Raw genomic sequence first — 22,738 nt, 5'->3', positions numbered from 1 at the left:
AATGGACAGAGAAATATGACACCCTCAGCCAAGTTAATTGCACCAATGGGTTTGGCACCTTGGAGTAAAGTGCATATCCTAGGGTTACAAGCTAGCTGTCCTGGAAACATTCCTGAAAACAGAGCATAATATACAGATCTTGTCGGCTCTTTGGTGGATCAGATAAGGCACACCAGTGGACTGGATAATGCACACTGTCCGATTCCTAGTGCACAAGCTTCCTTTCAGGGAACATTAGACAGCATAAATTCTCAGTCTACATGAAGTCAAGTTTATTTTTATAGATGACTTGCAACCACGTGATCAAAATGTGCTATGTCATGAGCGTCCACCATGATGGCGGATATACAAAGCAACTAGAATGGCAGCTGCTGAAAGCGTGTCCGTAAACAATGCTGAATTTTCTCAGTATTACCACGATTTGAACAATTGAGTGAAGATTCAATACAAAGAGAAGATAGATATGTGTGGTTTTGAGCTATATTATTGAAAAAAGTCTGACTTTTCTGAAGATAAGACGCTTCTACCGACCATCAAGTACGAATACAGGTCATTTTGTCCAATGACCATTTTGTCCAAAGCCTTTTTCATATGCACTATCAATTATTTTATATTTCAGGTATTTGTTCAAAAAAAGGAGGAATTCTCAATGAAATTTGACCGAAGCAGCTTCAACACTAAAAAGTGTACTAAGGGGGTAACCATGTCGGCCCGTGCCACTTGCTGGCCCTGGGATGAGTTAACTCCCTTGTCATTGCAGGCTGCTCACTTGCATGTCTATGTTTCCAGCTGGATCATATTAAATCTTCAAGCACAGAGCAGCGCTCTCACAGGGGCTTCGTTCGCGAATCCTGGGCCGAGGCGCGGTCCTACCGACCTGAGACCATGCTCTTTTGAAGGGGAAGGCTTAGAGAGAGGTGTCTGTAAAATGTGGCTTCACTGTGAGCTCCATTGGCTGAGTTATTAATTTTTATACCTGGCTGGATCACATTAAATCTTTAGGCGTGGAGCAGTGCTCTCTTGGGGCTTTCATTCACGAACACTGGAATACCTGAAATATAAAATAATTGATAGTGCATATGAAAAAGGCTTTGGAAAGAATCTCTTAACTATTGGATGAAATGGTCATTGAACGAAGTGTCCTGATCCCCTTGTCTCCTCTCTGTACTAAGCCTCAGAGTTTCCTCGCCCTCTTTCCGAATCATGGACGGAATTCTAAAAAATTGGAATGTGCCACGGTCATGAGTACTGTTGTGACCACAACCATATATAGCACAAAGATACGGCATAACTAAAAGAATGCTTAAAGCAGTGGAAAAACACAGAGAGTTGCGCACGCATGAGTATGTTTTGTATGGAATGTTACTTGACCCTGCATTCGTATATCCACCAACATGGCCAACATTTGGGTTTCTATTTTGCTTTGACATCACTTGCAAGTCAAGGATAGCACTTTTAACAATAGACATTGCTACACAGCAGCTTTACAGAAAATTAAAGACTTTAAACATGAGCTAATTTTATCCCTAATTTATCCCCTGTGGTGCCTGTGGCGATGGTGGTAAGGAAAAACTCCCTCAAACAATATGAGGAAGAAACCTCAAGAGGAACCAGACTCAAAAGGTAACCCATCCTCATTTGGGTGATAACAGATAATGTGATTATAAATAACTTGCTTCTACAACAGTGCCTTATATTGTCACAAAGTATAACAGTGAAACCAGGAAATTCATTATAGTTTTAACATGAAGTCTGCTTTGTTGAAGTTATAAACTATTCATTGATGGAAACTTGAGTGCAAAACTGTTCATGACAACGGCAGTCCTAAAGTTAGCAAGTCAACTGAAGTCCTCAGACATAATTGCATTACTGTAAATGTCCAGAGCCATCTTTCAAGTGCAACTTTTGACTGTCCATATGGGGCCGTCCTCCACAGGAGCAATGTGATGAGACTCCAGCCAGACATAGGGCATCAGGATAGATCAGGCGAGTTCGAGGAGCGGAAGAGGTCAGCATCTTGGTCTCGGGATCGACATGTAACTCAGAGGGACAGACAGAATGAGGGGGGGAGGGAGAGAAAACACAGGTTGTTAGGTATGCCCAGTGTCACCAAATGAGTAAGAACAGTATACATTTTGTGTTGAGTGCAAGCAGCGTCTCCAGCAAAACTAAACATGACAGCATAACCAAAAGGGGAGAGCCAGAAGGTAACACAGGCATGAGGGAGCCCCAGGACATAAAGCAGCCAGCCACTACACCGTCAATAAACTCAAGAGAGAGTGAGTGGGAGGCTGACAGCATCCATACATCCCAGTTTACCAAAGAAAAGGCATGATGACCCTCTAGAGCTACTCCTTTATCTAATAAAACTATTAACAAAATGCTTGACTAAACAGATATGTTTTCAGCCTAGACTTCAACACTGAGACTGTGCCTGAGTCCTGAACACTACTTGGAAGGCTGTTCCATAACTGTGGGGCTTTGTAAGATAAAGCCCTGCCCCCGATGTAGCTAGCCTTCACTATATGAAGTACCAGCAGATAGCCTGCACCTTTTGATCTAGCATGAAGATGTGCTGCGTGGTGCCCTTTGTAGTTTGTCACAAAACTGAGGATGGCCTTTTGCTGGGGTGCACAAACATATCACAACCAACAAGGTGCCATCTGTCATCTGCCATGATCCCCAAAAAGCCTCCGAGGAATTTTCCTCTTGTGCTCATGAGCCCATGCATGATACCAAACTGAAATGGGTTTGGTGCCTCTTTGCTCAAGATATGCTTGCCTTGCATGCATTAGTCGCTGAATGATTCCCATTGTTGTTACCCAAAAGATTGAGCTCTCAGAGTTCCATGGAGGTGGACTCTCTTCTTCTCGTGGGCAGACTGATTGTATATGCGAGAATATATACACACTGCTTGTCTGTGTGAAGTGTGTTTCTTTTTCACCCTGTGTGATGTAGTGGGGTGTGACAGCATAATGTCAACCTCCAGAATGAACATCTCAGTAAGACTTTGCTGAATTGTGCACATTGGTATTCAGACCTCAAATATAACTCTGGAATTAAGCACTATGCAGAAGTTATGCAAGAGTTACTTCTGTGGGATGTAGTGTAAGTTTGAGTAAAAGAGAAGCATGTCTCAGCTATTGGTAATTCTGACCTTGAAGTTAAGTGGATTTTTCTTGCATGATATCATCTCGAGGAAGGAGCAGTATTAACACAATATGCAGGTTAATTGCAGATTAGGTTAATTGGTGGCTCCAAATTGACCGTAGGTGTGAATGGTTGTTTGTCTCCATGTGTCAGCCCTGTGATGATCTGGCAACTTGTCCAGGGTGTACCCCGCCTCTTGGCCATAGTCAGCTGGGATACGCTCCAGCTTGCCTGTGACCCTGCACAAGATAAGCGGTTACAGATAATAGATGTATGGATGATGTCACATCTGCACCAGAGTCTGCCACAAACTCCATTTCCCATGAACACACTTAGCTTACAAACATGGACACTGCAGACTCCATTTCCTAGAACCTCACGCAGTTCCCCTGCAGGCTGATCATACACACCTGAACTCAATTTGCACACAGTCAGTCACTGCATACAAGGACTTTGCACACTGACACTGTCTGATGTTGCCAAGTTGTATTTCCAGAGTTTGTTTACCTGATTTTGTGGCCAGTTAGTTTGTTTTATCCTGCCTACTCTGTCCTGATTGCTCAACCTTGTGCCTGTTATTTGACCCTGTACTGTGTTTGCCAAAAACTGTTTTTATTAGTACTGCTCAACCACAGTCATGTCCTTGTCATTCTCATCTGTGAGCCCAACACCTTGATTTGGTATCTCATGTCTTCAGGAAGTTATTTGCAAAGTGAACTATCAGAGCATGATATTTAACAAAACAAAACAAAAAACTCTGCAATATAATAGGATGTGCTGGGGCAAGTTCTGTTTTATAAGCTGCTGACTAAGGATGGTGGACCCCAAATTGTTAAAGTAATTAAAATTTACAGTGATTTATAATTACAATTTTGCTTATTCATTTATCAGTGTACTGTCAATATACAAGATATCCTATTACATTTTTATTTCAATCATTTCCTTTTTATCAACGTGTATACATATTATTGTTTTTATTTTTAAAACTGTTCGAAAGCTTCAGCCTGCAGGTATTCAGGTGATATTCACTTCCCTTGGCGGTGAAAGGTGAAACAGAATCAAAGAGGAAGGAGGGGTTGAAGTAGGAAACCTTGATCATCTTCTGGAAGAGATTTTTAGCAATGCTCAGTTATGTCAGCAGTAATTAAGTCATAGTTTCAATGTGCTTTTTAATGCACATACAGTAAAAGCTCTTCAATTAAATTGGTCAGTTATGGAATAACCCAGCCACTTGTAGAGGTGATGTACCCTAAAATGGATGAGGTATATGACTTTGAGGTGGGGTATCTGAGTAGGGGCTTCAATAAAATTCAAATGATTGTTGCTTAAGTTGCATTTTTTTCCTGTTATATCCACAAAGGGTGACTTGATTAGGCAATATACATGACTGCCATTAACCAATTAGCTTCTAGCAGGCATTTAACGTGGTTAATACTAACTGACAGGCCTGAAACTTGACTTGTATGTCCATGGAATACATCTAATTTACTTTGGTGGGAAGTCAAACTTGATTATCTTGATTGTTTGCCTCTGGCCAAACATAATTGGAATTTGGATATCTTAGCTTCACCCTTTATATATATTGAGTTAATTAGCATAATGTACTTGACATTTTAAGATGTATAAAATACTAAACATCATCTTCCCTACAAAGGGTGGCACGGTGGTGTAGTGGTTAGCGCTGTCGCCTCACAGCAAGAAGGTCTGGGTTCGAGCCCTGTGGCCGGCAAGGGCCTTTCTGTGTGGAATTTGCATGTTCTCCCCGTGTCCATGTGGGTTTCCTCCTGGTGCTCCGGTTTCCCCCACAGTCCAAAGACATGCAGGTTAGGTTAACTGGTAACTCTAAATTGACCGTGAGTGTGAATGGTTGTCTGTGTCTATGTGTCAGCTCTGTGATGACCTGGTGACTTGTCCAGGGTGTACCCCGCCTTTCGCCTGTAGTCAGCTGGGATAGGCTCCAGCTTGCCTGCGACCCTGTAGAACAGGATAAAGTGGCTACAGATAATTAGATGAGAAATATTTCTACCTTTTCCACATTAAGTTTGATACACGGGTATGGTAAAATTACTTTGGGAGGGTTATAAAATTTTTCTCTGTATAATAATAATAATAATAATAATAATAATAGTTTCTGTCTCCATATTTGAGTTGAAATGTTGTACTCTATCCTTCTGTGAGTCGGAAACTTGTTTTCTATTCCTGACTATTTGCACAACTTGGATGCCATGAGCCAATTAGATTAAAGTTGGAATTTGACAGAGTTAGCATTGTCCAGTTGCCAGGAATCTTGAAGAGTATGTCTCTCTAATTACCCTCGAGTATTCTATGTACACATACACAAATCAACCACTCATGGGGCTACTTGCAAAGGAGTGCTTGAGTTGTTGTTTTAAGCTCTCTGTATATGTGGTCTAATATTTTAATCTTTTAATCTCTCTCTCTCTCTCTCTTTTTTTTCAGGGGTATGGTGTGCACAGGCATTGGAAGTATCAGTGGGGAAGGTTAGCTTTGTTGAGGTGATGAATGGTAGCTCGGTACTCTTACCTTGTACCTACAGTAGCTGCATCGGCATCAAGAATCTGTACTTCAACTGGAAGTATAATGACAATGGGACAATGGAAATGGTGAGACCTTCATCAGTTTTATGATAGATTAAATGTTCTTAGACCTTGTGCAGAAGAACTTTAGAATTGTGCTAAAAGACTTTGGATTTGTGCACAAAGACTTTTGTGCTACGGTGGTGTAGTGATTAGCACTGTCGCCTCACAGCAAGAAGGTTCTGGGTTCAAGCCCAACAGCTAATGGGGGCCTTTCTGTGTGGAGTTTGCATGTTCTCCCCGTGTCTGCATGGGTTTCCTCCAGGTGCTCCGGTTTCCCCCACAGTCCAAAGATATGCAGGTTAGGCTAATTGGTGGCTCTAAATTGACTGCGAATGTGAATTGTTGTTTGTCTCTGTGTCAGCCCTGCGATGACCTGGCAACTTGTCCAGGGTGTACCCTGCCTCTCGCCCATTGTCAGTTGGGATAGGCTCCAGCTTGCCTGCGACCCAAGACAGGATAAGCGGCTACAGATAATGAATGGATGGATGCACTTTTGTGCCAAATGACCATTGACCACTTTGCTTACACTGAGTTATTGCACCTAGTGGTCAAAAATGGGGATTGCAGCAAGTCAAGTGCTCATATTGGTCCATAAGTGCAGCAGGATTTTCTCTGCCCCATGCTCAAGCTATGAACAGTTTCACATAAAAAAGGAGTGAACATAACAGTTGATAAAAGGGTTGCCAGATTGGTCTATATTAAAAGATAAGTGCAGACAATGCATGTGTGATGTACGGTAAAGAACCATTTCTACTGTAAGATATTTTGCAAAAATTGAGAGAAGGAAAGGATGATGGAGTGGCTAATGTCCATACATTAGAAATACAGCTGAAATATATGTTTGCTGCACAATGGCTGCAAAAAAAAAGAAAAGGACAATGTTTTCCTTTTCCAGTTGGTTGCTTGCTTATTCATTTATTTATTTATTTATTTATTTACTTACTTACTTACTTTACCTATTTATTTATTCATCCATTCATTCATTTATTTATTTGGTGGGGACTAGGTTAAGGTTTTTTGTGTCATTTTAGAGATGTCATTGGACTGGAAATTTGTTAAAACCTGGCAACGCCAGTTAATAATATTAACCATAGTTCAATGTGCTGGGATGCCATGAACACCTGAGGCAGAGTCTTGTGGTTAGACACAGTGGAGTTGCCATACCAGACTGTGACACAGCTAGTCAATATGATCTCCAATATGCATCTATAACGTTTTCTGATGCTCCGAAGGTGTAGACTGAGCTTCATCAGCTTTCTGAGGAAGTGAAAGTTTCGATGGGCATTTTTGATGATGGTGGAAATGTGGAGGATTCATGAGTTATGTGAACCCAGAAGAATTTGAAGCTATGGATTTTCTTTATGGCAGTTCCATTGATGGAGATGAAGGGGTTAGTAGTCCACACTTAGCTTCCTGGAGTCAACAATCAGTTGCTGATGTTAAAGTTAGTCTTAGCGCATCAGTTCACAGGCATATCTAATTCCTGTAGGCTGACTCATCACTGTTGTGGACCAAGCCACCCACAGCCGTGTGCATTTAAATGATGGAGTTTGGGTAATGCCTGATGACACTCCATTTACATGGAAGCAGAGGCATCTTTTTTGCTTCACAGCAATTGGAATGTGGAAAGATGTATTGTTGTGTAGAAACCATGGGTTTAGTGTATTAAATACTACCAAATGGATTAGACTTTTGTTCAGTAGTGTTGAGCTGAAGATGCAGCTTTAGTTTTGAAAATACAGCCTTAATACTAGCCAATTGCGCATGAACTACCTTTACTGAGTCAGACTCTGATTTTCTGAATGCCTTGATGATGGCCTTTCAGCACTCTGCCAAGGTGGCCCTCATGTTTACAGAAGGGACATTCCAGAACTGGAGGAAATTTTCTGTCCCATCCATGACATTTCAAATAATCCATGCACAAAATGCTAAAACGTGCATTTGTTGTGTAAATTATACTTGTCCTGAGACAAAATGTAAATATAGTTGCAGAAAAAGTGTTTTCAAAATATTACACTACTGTTCAAAAATTTGGGGTCACTTTGAAATTTCCTTATTTTTGAAAGAAAAGCACTGTTCTTTTCAATGAAGATCACTTTAAACTAATCAGAAATACACTCTATACATTGCTAATATGGTAAATGACTATTCTAGCTGCAAATGTCTGGTTTTTGGTGTAATATCTACATAGGTGTATAGAGGCCCATTTCCAGCAACTCTCACTCCAGTGTTCTAATGGTACAGTACAGTGTGTTTGCTCATTGCCTCAGAAGGCTAATGGATGATTAGAAAACCCTTGTACAATCATGTTAGCACAGCTGAAAACAGTTTAGCTCTTTAGAGAAGCTATAAAACTGACCTTCCTTTGAGCAGATTGAGTTTCTGGAGCATCACGTTTGTGGGGTTGATTAAATGCTCAAAATGGCCAGAAAAATGTCTTGACTATATTTTCTATTCATTTTACAACTTATGGTGGTAAATAAAAGTGTGACTTTTCATGGAAAACACAAAATTGTCTGGGTGACCCCAAACTTTTGAACGGTAGTGTATTTAAAATACCAAATAAATCTTGAGCACACCCTATGATGGCATTTTTCTCTTGTCCCACCTTCTTGATGACCAACTTGCATGTCAAATATAACAGTTAAAAATAAGTTTTAAACTTACTTGTCGAGTGTCAATTTGTTGATAAATGTCTCTTGTAATTGTTAAAATAATCTGTTTAATCATCAATAGTTTTTAAATACAACCCCGATTCCAAAAAAGTTGGGACAAAGTACAAATTGTAAATAAAAACGGAATGTAATAATTTACAAATCTCAAAAACTGATATTGTATTCACAATAAAACATAGACAACATATCAAATGTCGAAAGTGAGACATTTTGAAATTTCATGCCAAATATTGGCTCATTTGAAATTTCATGACAGCAACACATCTCAAAAAAGTTGGGACAGGGGCAATAAGAGGCTGGAAAAGTTAAAGGTACAAAAAAGGAACAGCTGGAGGACCAAATTGCAACTCATTAGGTCAATTGCCAATAGATCATTAACATGACTGGGTATAAAAAGATCATCTTGGAGTGGCAGCGGCTCTCAGAAGTAAAGATGGGAAGAGGTTCACCAATCCCCCTAATTCTGCACCGACAAATAGTGGAGCAATATCAGAAAAGAGTTTGACAGTGTAAAATTGCAAAGAGTTTGAACATATCATCTACAGTGCATAATATCATCAAAAGATTCAGAGAATCTGGAAGAATCTCTGTGCGTAAGGGTCAAGGCCAGAAAACCATACTGCGTGCCTGTGATCTTCGGGCCCTTAGACGGCACTGCATCACATACAGGCATGCTTCTGTATTGGAAATCACAAAATGGGCTCAGGAATATTTCCAGAGAACATTATCTGTGAACACAATTCACCGTGCCATCCGCCGTTGCCAACTAAAACTCTATAGTTCAAAGAAGAAGCCGTATCTAAACATGATCCAGAAGCGCAGACGTCTTCTCTGGGCCAAGGCTCATTTAAAATGGACTGTGGCAAAGTGGAAAACTGTTCTGTGGTCAGACGAATCAAAATTTGAAGTTCTTTATGGAAATCAGGGACGCAGTATCATTCGGACTAAAGAGGAGAAGGACGACCCAAGTTATCTTCAGCGCTCAGTTCAGAACCCTGCATCTCTAATGGCATGGGGTTGCATTAGTGCGTGTGGCATGGGCAGCTTACACATCTGGAAAGACACCATCAATGCTGAAAGGTATATCCAGGTTCTAGAGCAACATATGCTCCCATCCAGACGACGTCTCTTTCAGGGAAGACCTTGCATTTTCCATGACAATGCCAAACCACATACTGCATCAATTACAGCATCATGGCTGCGTAAAAGAAGGGTCCGGGTACTGAACTGGCCAGCCTGCAGTCCAGATCTTTCACCCATAGAAAACATTTGGCACATCATAAAACGGAAGATACGACAAAAAAGACCTAAGGCATTTGAGCAACTAGAATCCTACATTAGACAAGAATGGGTTAACATTCCTATCCTTAAACTTGAGCAACTTGTCTCCTCAGTCCCCAGACGTTTACAGACTGTTGTAAAGAGAAAAGGGGATGTCTCACAGTGGTAAACATGGCCTTGTCCAAACTTTTTTGAGATGTGTTGTTGTCATGAAATCTAAAATCACCTAATTTTTCTCTTTAAATGATACATTTTCTCAGTTTAAACATTTGATATGTCATCTATGTTCTATTCTGAATAAAATATGGAATTTTGAAACTTCCACATCATTGCATTCCATTTTTATTTACAATTTGTACTTTGTCCCAACTTTTTTGGAATCAGGGTTGTAATAGTAATTATGCACTAAAGTTGTGTCCCAGAACATGCATGCAACCCTGTTACTGAAACCTATTTTTCCTGGGACAGGAAGAGAAAAACTGCTGAGTCACATGACACAGCAGGCATGACATTCCCCAACCATTTGCTAACACCATAGGTAGACCGAAAGTCAGCCCTGTCTTCTAGTTTTCATATTTTTATCATCTTTTCAGCCTTGATTGGTTGTGTCACTCTAATCAACTCAACATGTTACTCATTGTGACAGTTCGTATCGGTGGGTGGAGCACAGAAGGACGGCAGGCCAGCACTGAGTTCTTTTTATTGTTACACTTTTCAGCGTTACACCACTCTCCCAGACACTCAGACACACGCACACACATCAGTCGTCTGGTTGGGGAGAGAGCTCCCTCTGCTCTCGCTCTCTCTCCTTAAATAGGGTGCGGTCACTGGGGAAGACACACAAACACATTAATTAACCTCAGGTGCAGTGATTCTGCCACTTACCTTCCCTGACTCTGCCCTCCAGTCACAGGCCGATGCTTGACCATGCCCCCACTGCCACATACCCCCACCACCCGACTCAGGCCGGGCGGCCGTCCGGCCTGCAGCCGACTCCCCCCCGACGGGAGAGGAAGTCCACCACGACCATCTAGGCCCCCGGCCTGTGGATCACCTTGAAATTAAAGGGTTGGAGTGCCAGATATCAATGGGTGATCCGCACGTTGGCATCCTTCATGCGGTTGAGCCACTGGAGGAGCGCGTGGTCCGAACAGAGGGTGAAAGGGCGTCCCAGCAGGTAGTAACGGAGGGCGAGGACCGCCACTTGATCGCCAGGCACTCTTTCTCAATGGTGCTGTAGCGCCCCTCACGCACCGAGAGCTTCCTACTGATGTACAGTACTGGGTGATCCTCCCCCTCCACCTCCTGGGACAAAACAGCCCCCAGCCCTCTGTCCGATGCATCTGTCTGTAACAAAAAGGGGAGAGAAAAGTCAGGGGAGTGTAAAAGTGGCCCCCCACACAGTGCAGCCTTTACCTCAGAAAAAGCCCGCTGGCATTGCTCCGTCCACTGGACCAGATCTGGTGCCCCCTTTTTAGTCAGATCAGTCAGCGGGCTGGTGACGTCCGAATAATTAGGTATAAACCTACGATAATAGCCAGCCAGCCCCAGGAACTGTCTCACCTCCTTTTTGGTCTTAGGCCTCGGGCAGGCCGCAATTGCTCCTGTCTTGTTAATTTGGGGACGCACCTGCCCATTGCCCAAGTGGAAGCCCAGATACCGTACTTCCACCCGCCCAATTGCACACTTCTTCGGGTTGGCTGTGAGACCCGCTCGCCTCAGCGACCTAAGGACGGCCCTCAGATGTTGGAGGTGCCTCGGCCAGTCATTACTATAGATAATAATGTCATCGAGGTAGGCGGCCGCATAGGTGGTGTGAGGGCGGAGGACCCTATCCATCAGCCGCTGAAACGTAGCGGGCGCCCCAAACAGCCCAAAAGGAAGTGTGACAAATTGGTGTAAGCCAAATGGTGTGGAAAAGGCAGTTTTTTCTTGGGATAATGGAGTCAAGGGGATCTGCCAATAACCCTTTGTTAAATCCAGTGTCTAGTAAAAACGAGCCGTACCTAGCCGATCGAGCAACTAATCAATATGAGGCATTGAGTACGTGTCGAATTTAGACACCGCGTTGACTTTTCTATAGTCTACACAGAACTGGACCGACCCGTCGGGCTTGGGTACCAAGACCACCGGGCTGCTCCAGTCATTGTGGGACTCCTCGACAATGCCCATTTCGAGCATGGCCTCGAGTTCTTCCCGAACCACTTTTTTCTTGTGCTCAGGTAATCTGTAAGGGCGGCTACGCACTACCATCCCCGGGGGCGTCTCAATGTGGTGCTCTATGAGGTTGGTGTGGCCGGGCAGGGGCGAGAACATGTCTGAAAACTCGGTCTGCAACTGGGCAACCTCCGCGAGTTGGGTCGGGGAGAGGTGGTCTCCACAGGGGACCGGAGAGGTACGTGATGCCAATGTTCCCTTTTGAACCTCCGGCCCCAGCTCCGCCTTCTCCAGAACCACCGACACCAACAGCACGGGGACCTCCTCGTTCCAGAGTTTGAGCAGATTGAGGTGGTAAATCTGTAGCGCCCCATCCCTATCCGTTTGCCTCACCTCATAGTCAACGTCCCCAACTCGCCGTGTGACCTCAAAGGGTCCTTGCCACTTGGCGACCAATTTGAAGCTTGATGTGGGCAACAGTACGAGTACTTTATCTTCCGGTGCGAACTCCCTAAGGCGCGTACCCTTGTCGTACAGGTGGGTTTGTCGTTCTTGGGCCTGCCGCAAATTCTCCTGAGTTAGGTGTGTGAGCGTGTGGAGTTTTGCGCGCAGGTCAATAACGTATTGGATTTCATTTTTACTTGGTGAAGGTCCCTCCTCCTAATTTTCCCGCAGCACATCTAGAATGCCGCGCGGCTTATGCCCGTATAACAATTCAAATGGGGAGAACCCCGTGGAGGCTTGGGGGACCTCTCACACTGCAAATAGCAAGGGTTCAAGCCATTTAATCCAATTATGTTCATCCTCACTTATGAATTTTTTAATTATATTTTTGAGGGTGCGATTGAACCTTTCAACTAAACCGTCCATTTGTGGGTGATACACGCTGGTGCGGATCGGCTTAATACCCAACAACACATACAGTTCGTTCAGTGTACGTGACATAAACGAGGTGCCTCGGTCAGTCAGAATCTCTTTTGGGATTCCAACTCGGGAGATAACGCGGAAGAGTGCTTCCGCAATACTGCGTGCTGAGATATTGCGAAGAGGCACTGCTTCCGGGTATCGCGTTGCATAGTCCACCAGAACTAATATAAAGCGGTACCCTCGTGTTGACCGATCTAATGGCCCGACGAGATCCATCCCAATTTTTTCGAACGGGGTCTCGATTAATGGCAGAGGGCGCAAAGGCGCTTTTGGAATGGCCGCTGGATTTACTAACTGGCATTCGCGGCACGCCGTACACCACCTATGGACATCGCCGTGAATCCCTGGCCAATAGAACCGGGCCATTATTCGGGCTAGTGTTTTATCCTGCCTTAAGTGTCCAGCCATGGGATTAAAGTGAGCCGCCTGGAATACCAATTCCCGGTGGCTCTTTGGAATCAAAAGCTGCGTGACTCGCTCTTTAGTTTGAGTGTCCTGTGTCACTCGGTATAATCTATCCTTCATAATCGCAAAGTAGGGGAAGGACGGGGTGGCGTTTGGCTGGAGCGTTTGACCATCGATTACTCTCACTTGGTCAAACACATGCCACAGAGTCTCGTCTCACGACTGCTCTAATGGAAAATCCGTGAGGGATTCCCCAATAGAGAGAGGAGGAGCCGGCAGCTCCTCACTCTGACGCGGAGCTGACGTAGACGGCTCTGTGACAGCTGCTCCCGCCAAAGCGACATTGGGACCTCCCCCTGTTAAACTATGGCAGGACCCACTCTTCACTAGATGACTCATTAACTCTCCAAATCCCGGCCAATCAGTCCCCAAAATTATTGAGTGGGTAAGGCGAGGATTAACCGCCGCCTTCACTATAAATTTTTCCCCTTGAAAAAGAATGTGGACCGACACTAAGGGTATTTGTGAACATCCCCATGCACACACAACACCTTCACCAATTGTGCTCCCCCTAATGCCTCGTCTTGCACCAGGCTTTGGTGGATTGAGGTCTGATTACAACCAGAATCCACCAACGCCTGATATGTATCCCCTTGGATACTCACCGGTATGCAATACGCTCTGGCCTGATCGATGGCGGCTCCTGGCGCATCAGGGATCCGAACCACCGTGCCCACCTCCATCACTGAGCACTGCTGTTGGAGGTGGCCCGGCTCCCCGCAGTGCCAGCAAACCGGCCCGGGCTTCCTCTCTGCACTAGTGCTCTGGGGCTCACTCAACTGGGGGGGGGGGGGGGAGAGACAGACACAGAAGGGAGAAACGGGAGGGCACCGCTGGTGCGGCGGGCCAGCTGAGGGGGCGCCAGCCCCCGCCTCCGCGGTGGGGGAATGGGGCGAGGAGGAGACACAGGAGGAGGGGGAGAGAGAGAGGAGAGATGAGGTTGTCTGCTGTCCTGCCGTCGGGACAGCCGCCAAATGGTCCTCTGCCAGCTCGATTGCCTGATCCAGCGACGCCGGGCGGTGGCACTGGACCCACTCTGCGGTTCCTGCTGGTAAACGCGCGACGAACTGCTCCAGTACCACCTGGTCGATGAGTCCCTCGGCGTTGCGGTTGTCGGCCCTCAACCACTGCCAGCAGGCATCCCAGAGTTGCTGGCCAAACGCGAACGGTCGGCCAACTTCCTCCAAGTGCAAAGCGCGGAAGCGCTGACGTTGTTGCTCGGGGGTGTGCCCCACATGCTGGAGGACGGCCCGACGAAGGTCCGCGTAGGCCAGCCGGCGGTTGGCGGGGAGCTGTAGTGTGGCCAGCTGCGCCTCTACCGTTAGCAGAGGGAGGAGGTGCACTGCGCGCTGTTTCACTGGCCACCCCGAGGTCTCGGCTACCTGCTTAAAGAGCATGAGGAAGGCCTCGGGGTCATCCTGCAGGCCCATCTTCATTAGGGTGAGGGGGGAAGGGCCCGCGGCGGTGGAGTTGGTGGACCCCGCCGACGCGAGGAGGTGCCGGAATGCCCGACGATCTTCCTGTTGCGCCAGCACCAGGGCCTCGAACCGTTGTTCTCGCTCCTTTGGGAGGGCGAGCAGCGCCTGGTGCTGGCTCTGTTGGGCCGTGGTGAGGGCGTGGATGAGGTCTGCGAAGGGGGAGGACTCCATGGGGCTGTTCTCTTCTGTACTCAGTCCCGGGTTTCAGCACCACTGTGACAGTTCGTATGGGTGGGTGGAGCACAGAAGGACGGCAGGCCAGCACTGAGTTCACAAAACTCTTTTTATTGTTACACTTTTCAGCGTTACGCCACTCTCCCAGACACTCAGACACACGCACACACATCAGTTGTCTGGTTGAGGAGAGAGCTCCCTCTGCTCTCGCTCTCTCTCCTTAAATAGGGCGCAGTCACTGGGGAAGACACACAAACACATTAATTAACCTCAGGTGCAGTGATTCTTCCACTTACCTTCCCTGACTCCGCCCTCCGGTCACAGGCCAATGCTTGACCACGCCCCCACTGCCACACTCATATTATCAGAATAAGACCAATGAATTTTGAAGTTTTCTTCCTTCATTTATATAACAAAGTTTGTCTTTGATCTGAACAGTGAGATTAAATTCCTTAGCTAGAGCGGCAACTACAGTTATTAACACCTTAACGATCTTTTGGCCATTGCAAAAGTAGAAAAGACTTTCAATACATAAATTGTGCATGAATAATTACTCAAACATCCACTGGAAAAAAGAGTTGATTCCCTATTACTTAGCGTATCAGATCAAGTGACACCATTCCACAATTTTCTACACCTTTTGTCCACAGTTATTGACACCGTTCTACAATTATTGACACCCAGATGATTATTTATTAAAAAAAAATTAAAAAATCATCGGTAGCCTGTATGGTATTAAGTTAACAAAACATAGTTTTTATTTAAAATTTGTTTTACATAGACTTATATTTAGTACAAAATATCTTTTATATAAATATATGGATGTCGGTGTTTACGTAAATGAGGAAGTAATTCTAATGTTTGCAAACAAATGAGCTTATAATGTTTTTAACTTGTCAGAAAATCTTTTTGTTCCACTTTCTACCCACTTTCTAAGTATTTTCGTAGATCACATTTTGTTAATCATTCATTGTTTGCATTAATTTCTAGTTTTGTAGTTTACCAATAAATGTCAACAGGCAATTAATATTGTAATGACATGAACATCCAGGTCAAAGGTCACATCTCATTCCTCCAACCAAAATATAAAATGTCTACTGATATTGAAATATGTGGTAGATATTTACAACAAACTGCAAAAAAAAAAATCTAAATGGAATAGAAAAATCTGAATATTTCAAGCTTGTCATTTTTTAATATGCTAGGAATTTAATTCTGGTCTAATTCTATTTATTGCAATTGGATTCTAAATACTCTGTAAACATTCCATTCTGTTATGAATAAAAAAAATATAAAAATCGGAGCACTTTTATTTTTTAAAGTACTTCATTTACAGTACTTCAACAATGTTACACAAAGATCGATCCATAACAGTTGTAAATGTCACTTAATTCCACAGGGTGTCGATAATGGTGGACACCGGTGAAAGTGATCACTATTATCAACACCTCACATGACTTCTTAAATGCACGTTTAGGTACAAAACGGCGACTGTCAAATGAAAGAGTAAGAAACAAAGTAGGTTTCGACAAGGAGATCATGAAATATTGGTGAATTTGATGAGTAAAAACATGTCCATGATCTTTCCACCATGCTTACCTGCGATAATAACGTCTGGGTTTTCCTCAAATTGCTGATCGTGCTAAAAAAAAAAAAAGTCCATCTCGGGTAACGAGTTGTGTCATCAGATGACAGGCTCAAAGGGCAAGGCAGGTCTTCCAGTTGATTAATTAACCAATAATAACTGTTGGAACTGAAATTTACCTTTGTAAAATTGTTTTTTATTGGTAAATCTGAAAAGGTGTTGATAATTATGAGCTGTTGATAACTGTAGCGATCACTCTAGCATCTTTTCTTGAGAAAAAGCTTCCCTTAGCATTGATTTGCAACCCTGTTACTCGCAAACGTGTTACCATAATTACAGTAACAGGGTTGCATCTCCTTCAGTTTACTGAGAAGGAACAATCTAATATTGATAGTGAAATTAATGTATATATGTATAATTTAGTATAATCTACATGTTTCAAATGTATTACCATATTTTCCAGAATGTATATTGCCTTTTTTCTTCTTTTATTGCCAGCAGGTAGTCTAAAATGTTAAAGTTGTAATAACTACCTGGATGGGATTTTAAATTCAAAATGAACTCAACTGTGTTTAAATTATGTTCAGATCATTTTCAATAGGTTGATAGACATTCAATTTTGAATTGAATTCCACAGAGTTCTTTGTCACCATTGAGTGCTGCTGAAAAGCAGAGGTGCGACTGTGCCAGACGTGATGCTGATGAACAGAGGAGACAGCAGTATTTAGAAAAAGAGAGAGAAAAGTGGAGGAAAGCTGTATAAACAGGGAAGGAAAAGGCAAAAGATCTCAGTGTGAGAGCGTGCCCAGCGAAAATAGCGGAGAGAGGCTAATAAAAGGAGTAATGCCAGGAAGAAGGTACTTGAAGGATTAAACACCCCTCCAATCAGTCCAGAATCTCCAGTCAGGTCTCAACTTCAGACTTCAAGTTCAAGACAGAAGTTTAGGTTATTGTGGAAGGCAAGTTAGTTTAAGCACAGATTATAAAGATGTATGAAAATAAAGAAAACTTTTAAAGGAAAAGAAAGGAAATTAACTTTGACCTGATAGGTATAACACATGTACAATTACTCTTAAAAATAAGGACCATACATCTCCAAGATCTAACGTCAACAAGCTGCTTCAGCGAATCACAGGCACATAGTCTTGATGTTTGTTTATCATTACTCATCCTGTTGATCCTTCGTCGAAAAGATATATAAAATATCATTAAACAACACTCCTGTGGTCTTGAGTATTTATTTGCCACATCCATGTCATGATCTACAATTAAAAGTAATGTAAGCATTCAACCCTGTTACCCTAATTTCAACCCTGTTAGCATATCATTTTCATTAAAATAATCTTAAATTACTTGCTCAGTTCATGAGGGTTTAACCAATTGTCCTTTAAATTGTTTGAATGATTATATGGATAATGGATTTGAGCAAATGTGTGAAAATAAATACTGAAATTAGTGAAATATGACTTTTGAAAAGTTGGGCAAGATAGGTTTCAAAAGTTGCTTAGATTAAAGCTGTACTGCCTTTCAGATTTTTCAAGTGTAGGTCATAAAAAGAATTTTCCCCAACACCCAATTATTTTTATCTAGTGGACTGAAAGCTACTGAATTCAAATCACAGACTTCCAATTTTATTATGTTTTAAAAATAGAACAATTAATGAATTTAGAGCCATGTGGCCCTAAATTCCCTGCTATTTTTTCCTGCTTCACCATGACCCAATACAAGATACTACGTCATGCATCACGTAGTGGGCTTTCCCTGTTCGTGCAAGGCATTGTGGGATACAAATTTGAAACAGGAGAGAAAAATGGAGGACGTGAGTATGCGAATTAAATGTGAAAGACCGACTACAGTAATGGAAAGTGAGAAGAAAAGACGTTATGTTATATACGAAGGAAAGGAAACGCAGGACCAAACTAATAAATATCGGCGGTCAGCGAGCACCTCAGTGTTATCAGCTGTTTGTTTAGCAACAGAATGATGTAACTGTCAGTGCATGCTCAAAGGTAAACCTGCGCATGTGCGTACGCACATGGACTTCCTTTGTCTGCTTAACTGCGCAAAGCGAACGATTTCATGCACATTATTTGCCCCAATCCCCTCAAATTAAATAACTTCCCAGCCACGGAATGGCCTGATATTTTGTGAGATATTAAAGAAATAAACATGTATCACAATGACCACATTTCAGAGGGAACTAAATTTCACCGATTTTATGAAATCGAAAGGCCATCTAGCTTTAACAAATCATGAGTTGGAGCTCTTTGATTAAACTCAGCTCTGCTGCACTAGGATTGAGTAGGACAAACACCAAGGGGGATGAATACTTTTGCAAGGCACTGTACATAGCTGGTCCTACAAACTAGAGGTGGTGTAACACATCTCCACATCCTGGTATGTGTTCTGTTCTGTTCTGTTTCTGTTCCCTTCAGCTTTGTGATGGCATCATCCCAGCTGAGGGTTTGGAGCCCCACGTGATGATCCACCATGAGCGTGTGATGTTTGTGGGCTCCAGTAAGGAAAATAACATCTCTGTCCTGCTGTCAAATGTCACCTTTGAGGATGAGGGCGAGTACACGTGCTTTGCTCGCAACCCCAAAGAGAAGAACCGAAACCACAGTGCCGTATTCAACCTCATCGTCGTTGACCAGCGTAAGACTGTTTGTTTGTTTGTTTGTTTTTCTAAACCCTGCAGAATATTGTTTATCTGGTGTTTTTTCTCAGACTGTGGTGGTCAAAATGCTAATAGTATATTACTATCATTATTATTGTTGTTGTAAGTTCAATAATTCTATCAATCCTATTAATATTATGTACGTGACAGTAAGGTAAATGACGGATTATTTTTATTTGCTAGATTTGATAAATGTTGCACATTCTGTCTTACCACAAACATGTACACTTATGAATTACTTTAGAAACTTCTTCATTGACCTCATCTTTGCTGGACCACAATGGAAATAAGTGTTATACACTTTCTTGTGCTATCCATGTATCTTAATGTACATAATATTTATGTATTTTGTTCATTATTTTATTAAATAAAATCAATCAATCAATCAATCAATCAATCTTTAAACAATCTGCCAGACTCAGCAATGGCAATATTATCGTGATGCAGAATGTGTTTCCTGTTATAAAGCTTTCTTATTATTACCTCTGCCTGTTGGAGGAAGTTCTGTTTTCATATCTGTTTGTTGGATTGTCTGCTCCCAACGTAACTCAAAAAGTAGTGAACAGATGTTGATGAAATTTGGTGGACAGCTTTAGCATTATCCAAGGTTCAAGTGATTTTGATTTTGATGTTGATGAAATGTGGCTTGGTGGAGGTATACACTCTACTGTGTGACCTTCTGGTTTAATACAGTATTAGACATTTCTAGTTCATAATCTTTTTTTTTTCTTTGATTGAAATAATTCAAATTTTAATCTAGTTGAATTGACAGGAGTTAAAACACCATAACTAAATCGGAGAATCGGAATATAACATGGGTATGAGGGCACCCTGCCACATCAGTGTCCCATCACTGAACCCCTAAGATCTTTACCTATGAGAATACGCTTATTTACTCTAATATGCCTGACTAAATAAATAGGTTTTCAATGTAGACTGAAAGAAGGATATTCCAAAGCATGCTGAAATGCTTTTCTGCTCACCACGGTTGTAAAGAGTGATTTATATGAGTTACTATATCCTTCCTGGCAGCTTGAACCAATCTGGCCATTTTTCTCTGACCTATCTTATCAACCAGGCATTTGTTTCCACCCACAGAACTGTCGCTCACTCACTGTTTTTTTTTTTTCACACCATTCTGTGTAAACTCTCGAGACTGTTGTGTGTGAAAACCCCAGGAGACTGGCAGTTTCTGAAATACTCAAACCAGTCCATCTGGCTCAAACCAACACCCATACCACAGTGAAAGTCACTGTGAAAGTCATAGTGAAGGCACTATGGTTGACAATATTCCTTGTTTCACTGGGGTTTAAACCACAGTAATCATCTTACACAAAGCACATGAACTTGCTGACCCCAAGAGCAGTTTGCGTGATATGTTTACAACTTTTGTAAGTTGTATACAAATGTAAACACTCTGTGAGCATGTTCACATCTGTACATCTGGTCCGATATGTCACTCTGGAGCTCTTTACTAAATGCGTCAATGACAAAAGTACATTTCATTTATTTTGGGGAACGCATGATACTAGCCCTGTGATATGACCTGGCGACTTGTCCAGGGTGTACCCTGCCTTTTGCCCGTAGTCAGCTGGGATAGGCTTCAGCTTGCCTGAGACCAGGTAGAACAGGATAAAGAAGCTAGAGATAATGAGATGAGATGAAAGCATGATACCTGTCACAGTATAAACTATTGTTACTGAGCATCTATTTCCACAGTATCATATTTATCAGCTGTTGCAAGCTTGAGAAAATAATGATCACAATTCAATGCATAATTTATTTTTCTTTTGTTGCTTTGGCCCACAGTTAAGGAAGTGGACAACACGGTGACGATAATCATTGTATCTGTGATTGGAGGGCTTATTGGGTTGATCATTATCATCATGGCAATAAAGGCAGTGGTCAACCACTTTCTCAACAAGGCCCAAGAGAAAAAGTAAGTCAGATTTAATTTGTCCATTATTTTACATATGTAGTGCCCCTTTGCTGTACAGGCATTAATAGGGGTGGCTATCCTGAGTTCTTTAAATAGATTGGTATCTCTAACTTTAATGTATGTTGTACATTGTCGTCTGTTTATGGGAATAAGAACAGTACAGCAAGATTACTTGGACTAATGAGCCTTAAATCTTCTTTAAATAAATGTCTTTTGACTTACCTTTAAATATTAAGTACCATATAACCTCCCACACTGTTTGTTTACCTTTAGGTGATAGCCTAAGCTGAATGTCAAAGCTTCAATGCAAATAACTATTCAAAAACAACAGAAGGATTATAAAAATATAGTAACTATTTACAAGACAAATGTTTAAATATGTACACTTTAAGTTGGATTTGTAAACAAAATAGCTTTTTCTCACTCAATGTTTTGGCCCAATTGACCACACAATCAGCAGTTCAATTTAACATGAAATATTAATACCTGCTTAATTCACTCCGCTATGAGGTATCTCCTCCCACTTTCCATTCTCAACTTCGTTAGCCATGTTTCTGGATAGCAAGTCGGCATCGATGTTGGTCTTTCCAGGCCAGTATTGAATGTTAAAATCACATGTTGCTAAGGCAGCAAGCCAACGGTGTCCAGTTGCATTAAGCCTAGCTGCCCTTAGCATGTAGGTACGTGGGTTATTGTCCATGCGGACTGTGAATTTTGCTCTGTATAGGTAGTCATGGAACTTATCCACAATTGCCCACTTAAAGGTCATAGGCAAAGGCTTTAAATTTATGCATATTTGAAACTTTATATGTTAAACCCTCTGTAATTTTCCTCTGGTCCCAAGAAGGATTGCTAATAAGTAATAATTAAAATAAGTTAGAATAAGTTAGTGCGGATCACGGCGAATTTCTGCTCAGCAATTTTTGTGACCACTCTGTGCGTGCCATCATTCAAGACAAACAAACTCTTGCCTTTCTGAGTGGGTGCATACCCTTTGGTGAGCTCTGTGAGGGGTCTGACAATTGCTGAGTAGTTTGCCACAAACTGCGGGTAATATCTGCAGAATCCCAGGAAAGACCTCAAAGACTTCAGGTCTGTAGGCTTAGGCGAGTTGGTGATGGCTTTCGCTTTCTCTGAATCTGTGGTGATGCCATCAGCAGATATTATGTGCCCCACATATTTCACCCTTGGTTGTCAAAACTGGCACTTGTTTAGAGAGAGCTTCAGTCCCACCTCTTTGAGTCGGTCTAGCACTTTGAGAAGCCTCTCTTTGTGTTCCTCCAAGGACTTCCCGAAGACTATCAGGTCATCCAGGTAAACTAATACCTGGATTAGGTTCATATTGCCTATGGCTCTTTCCATCAATCGTTGGAACATCACAGGTGCTCCAGTGATACCTTGTGGCATTCTTTCGAATTGATAAAAACCCTAGCGGGCATATGAAGGCTGTTTTTTCTTTATCAACTTCTGACATGGTGATCTGGTAATAGCCAGACCTTAGATCTAATACTGAAAACCACCTACTCCCAGTCAGGCAGTCGAGCCTGTGTTGTATTGGTAAGGCACTGTTTGACTGTTCAGTGTTCTGTAGTCTATACACATTCTCACGCTACCATACTTCTTTCTTGCG

General features: G+C 42.6%; 1 protein-coding gene across 1 annotated transcript in view; it reads left to right on the top strand.

The window, feature by feature from the left end:
• The window catches only part of scn4ba (sodium channel, voltage-gated, type IV, beta a), a 78,184-nt gene that overhangs the window by 32,081 nt on the left and 23,365 nt on the right, over positions 1–22,738 (top strand). Inside the window, exons 2-4 of the mRNA XM_060943231.1 lie at positions 5,611–5,774; positions 18,928–19,147; positions 20,979–21,108. Of these exons, the coding sequence (XP_060799214.1) occupies positions 5,611–5,774; positions 18,928–19,147; positions 20,979–21,108 (514 nt within the window). The remainder of the gene's footprint in view (positions 1–5,610; positions 5,775–18,927; positions 19,148–20,978; positions 21,109–22,738) is intronic.

Source organism: Neoarius graeffei, chromosome 16 (genome assembly GCF_027579695.1).
Source record: "Neoarius graeffei isolate fNeoGra1 chromosome 16, fNeoGra1.pri, whole genome shotgun sequence".
Classification (NCBI taxonomy): Eukaryota; Metazoa; Chordata; class Actinopteri; order Siluriformes; family Ariidae; genus Neoarius; species Neoarius graeffei.
Note: the sequence above shows the minus strand (reverse complement) of the source record. Positions and strands in the feature narration are given on the sequence as shown.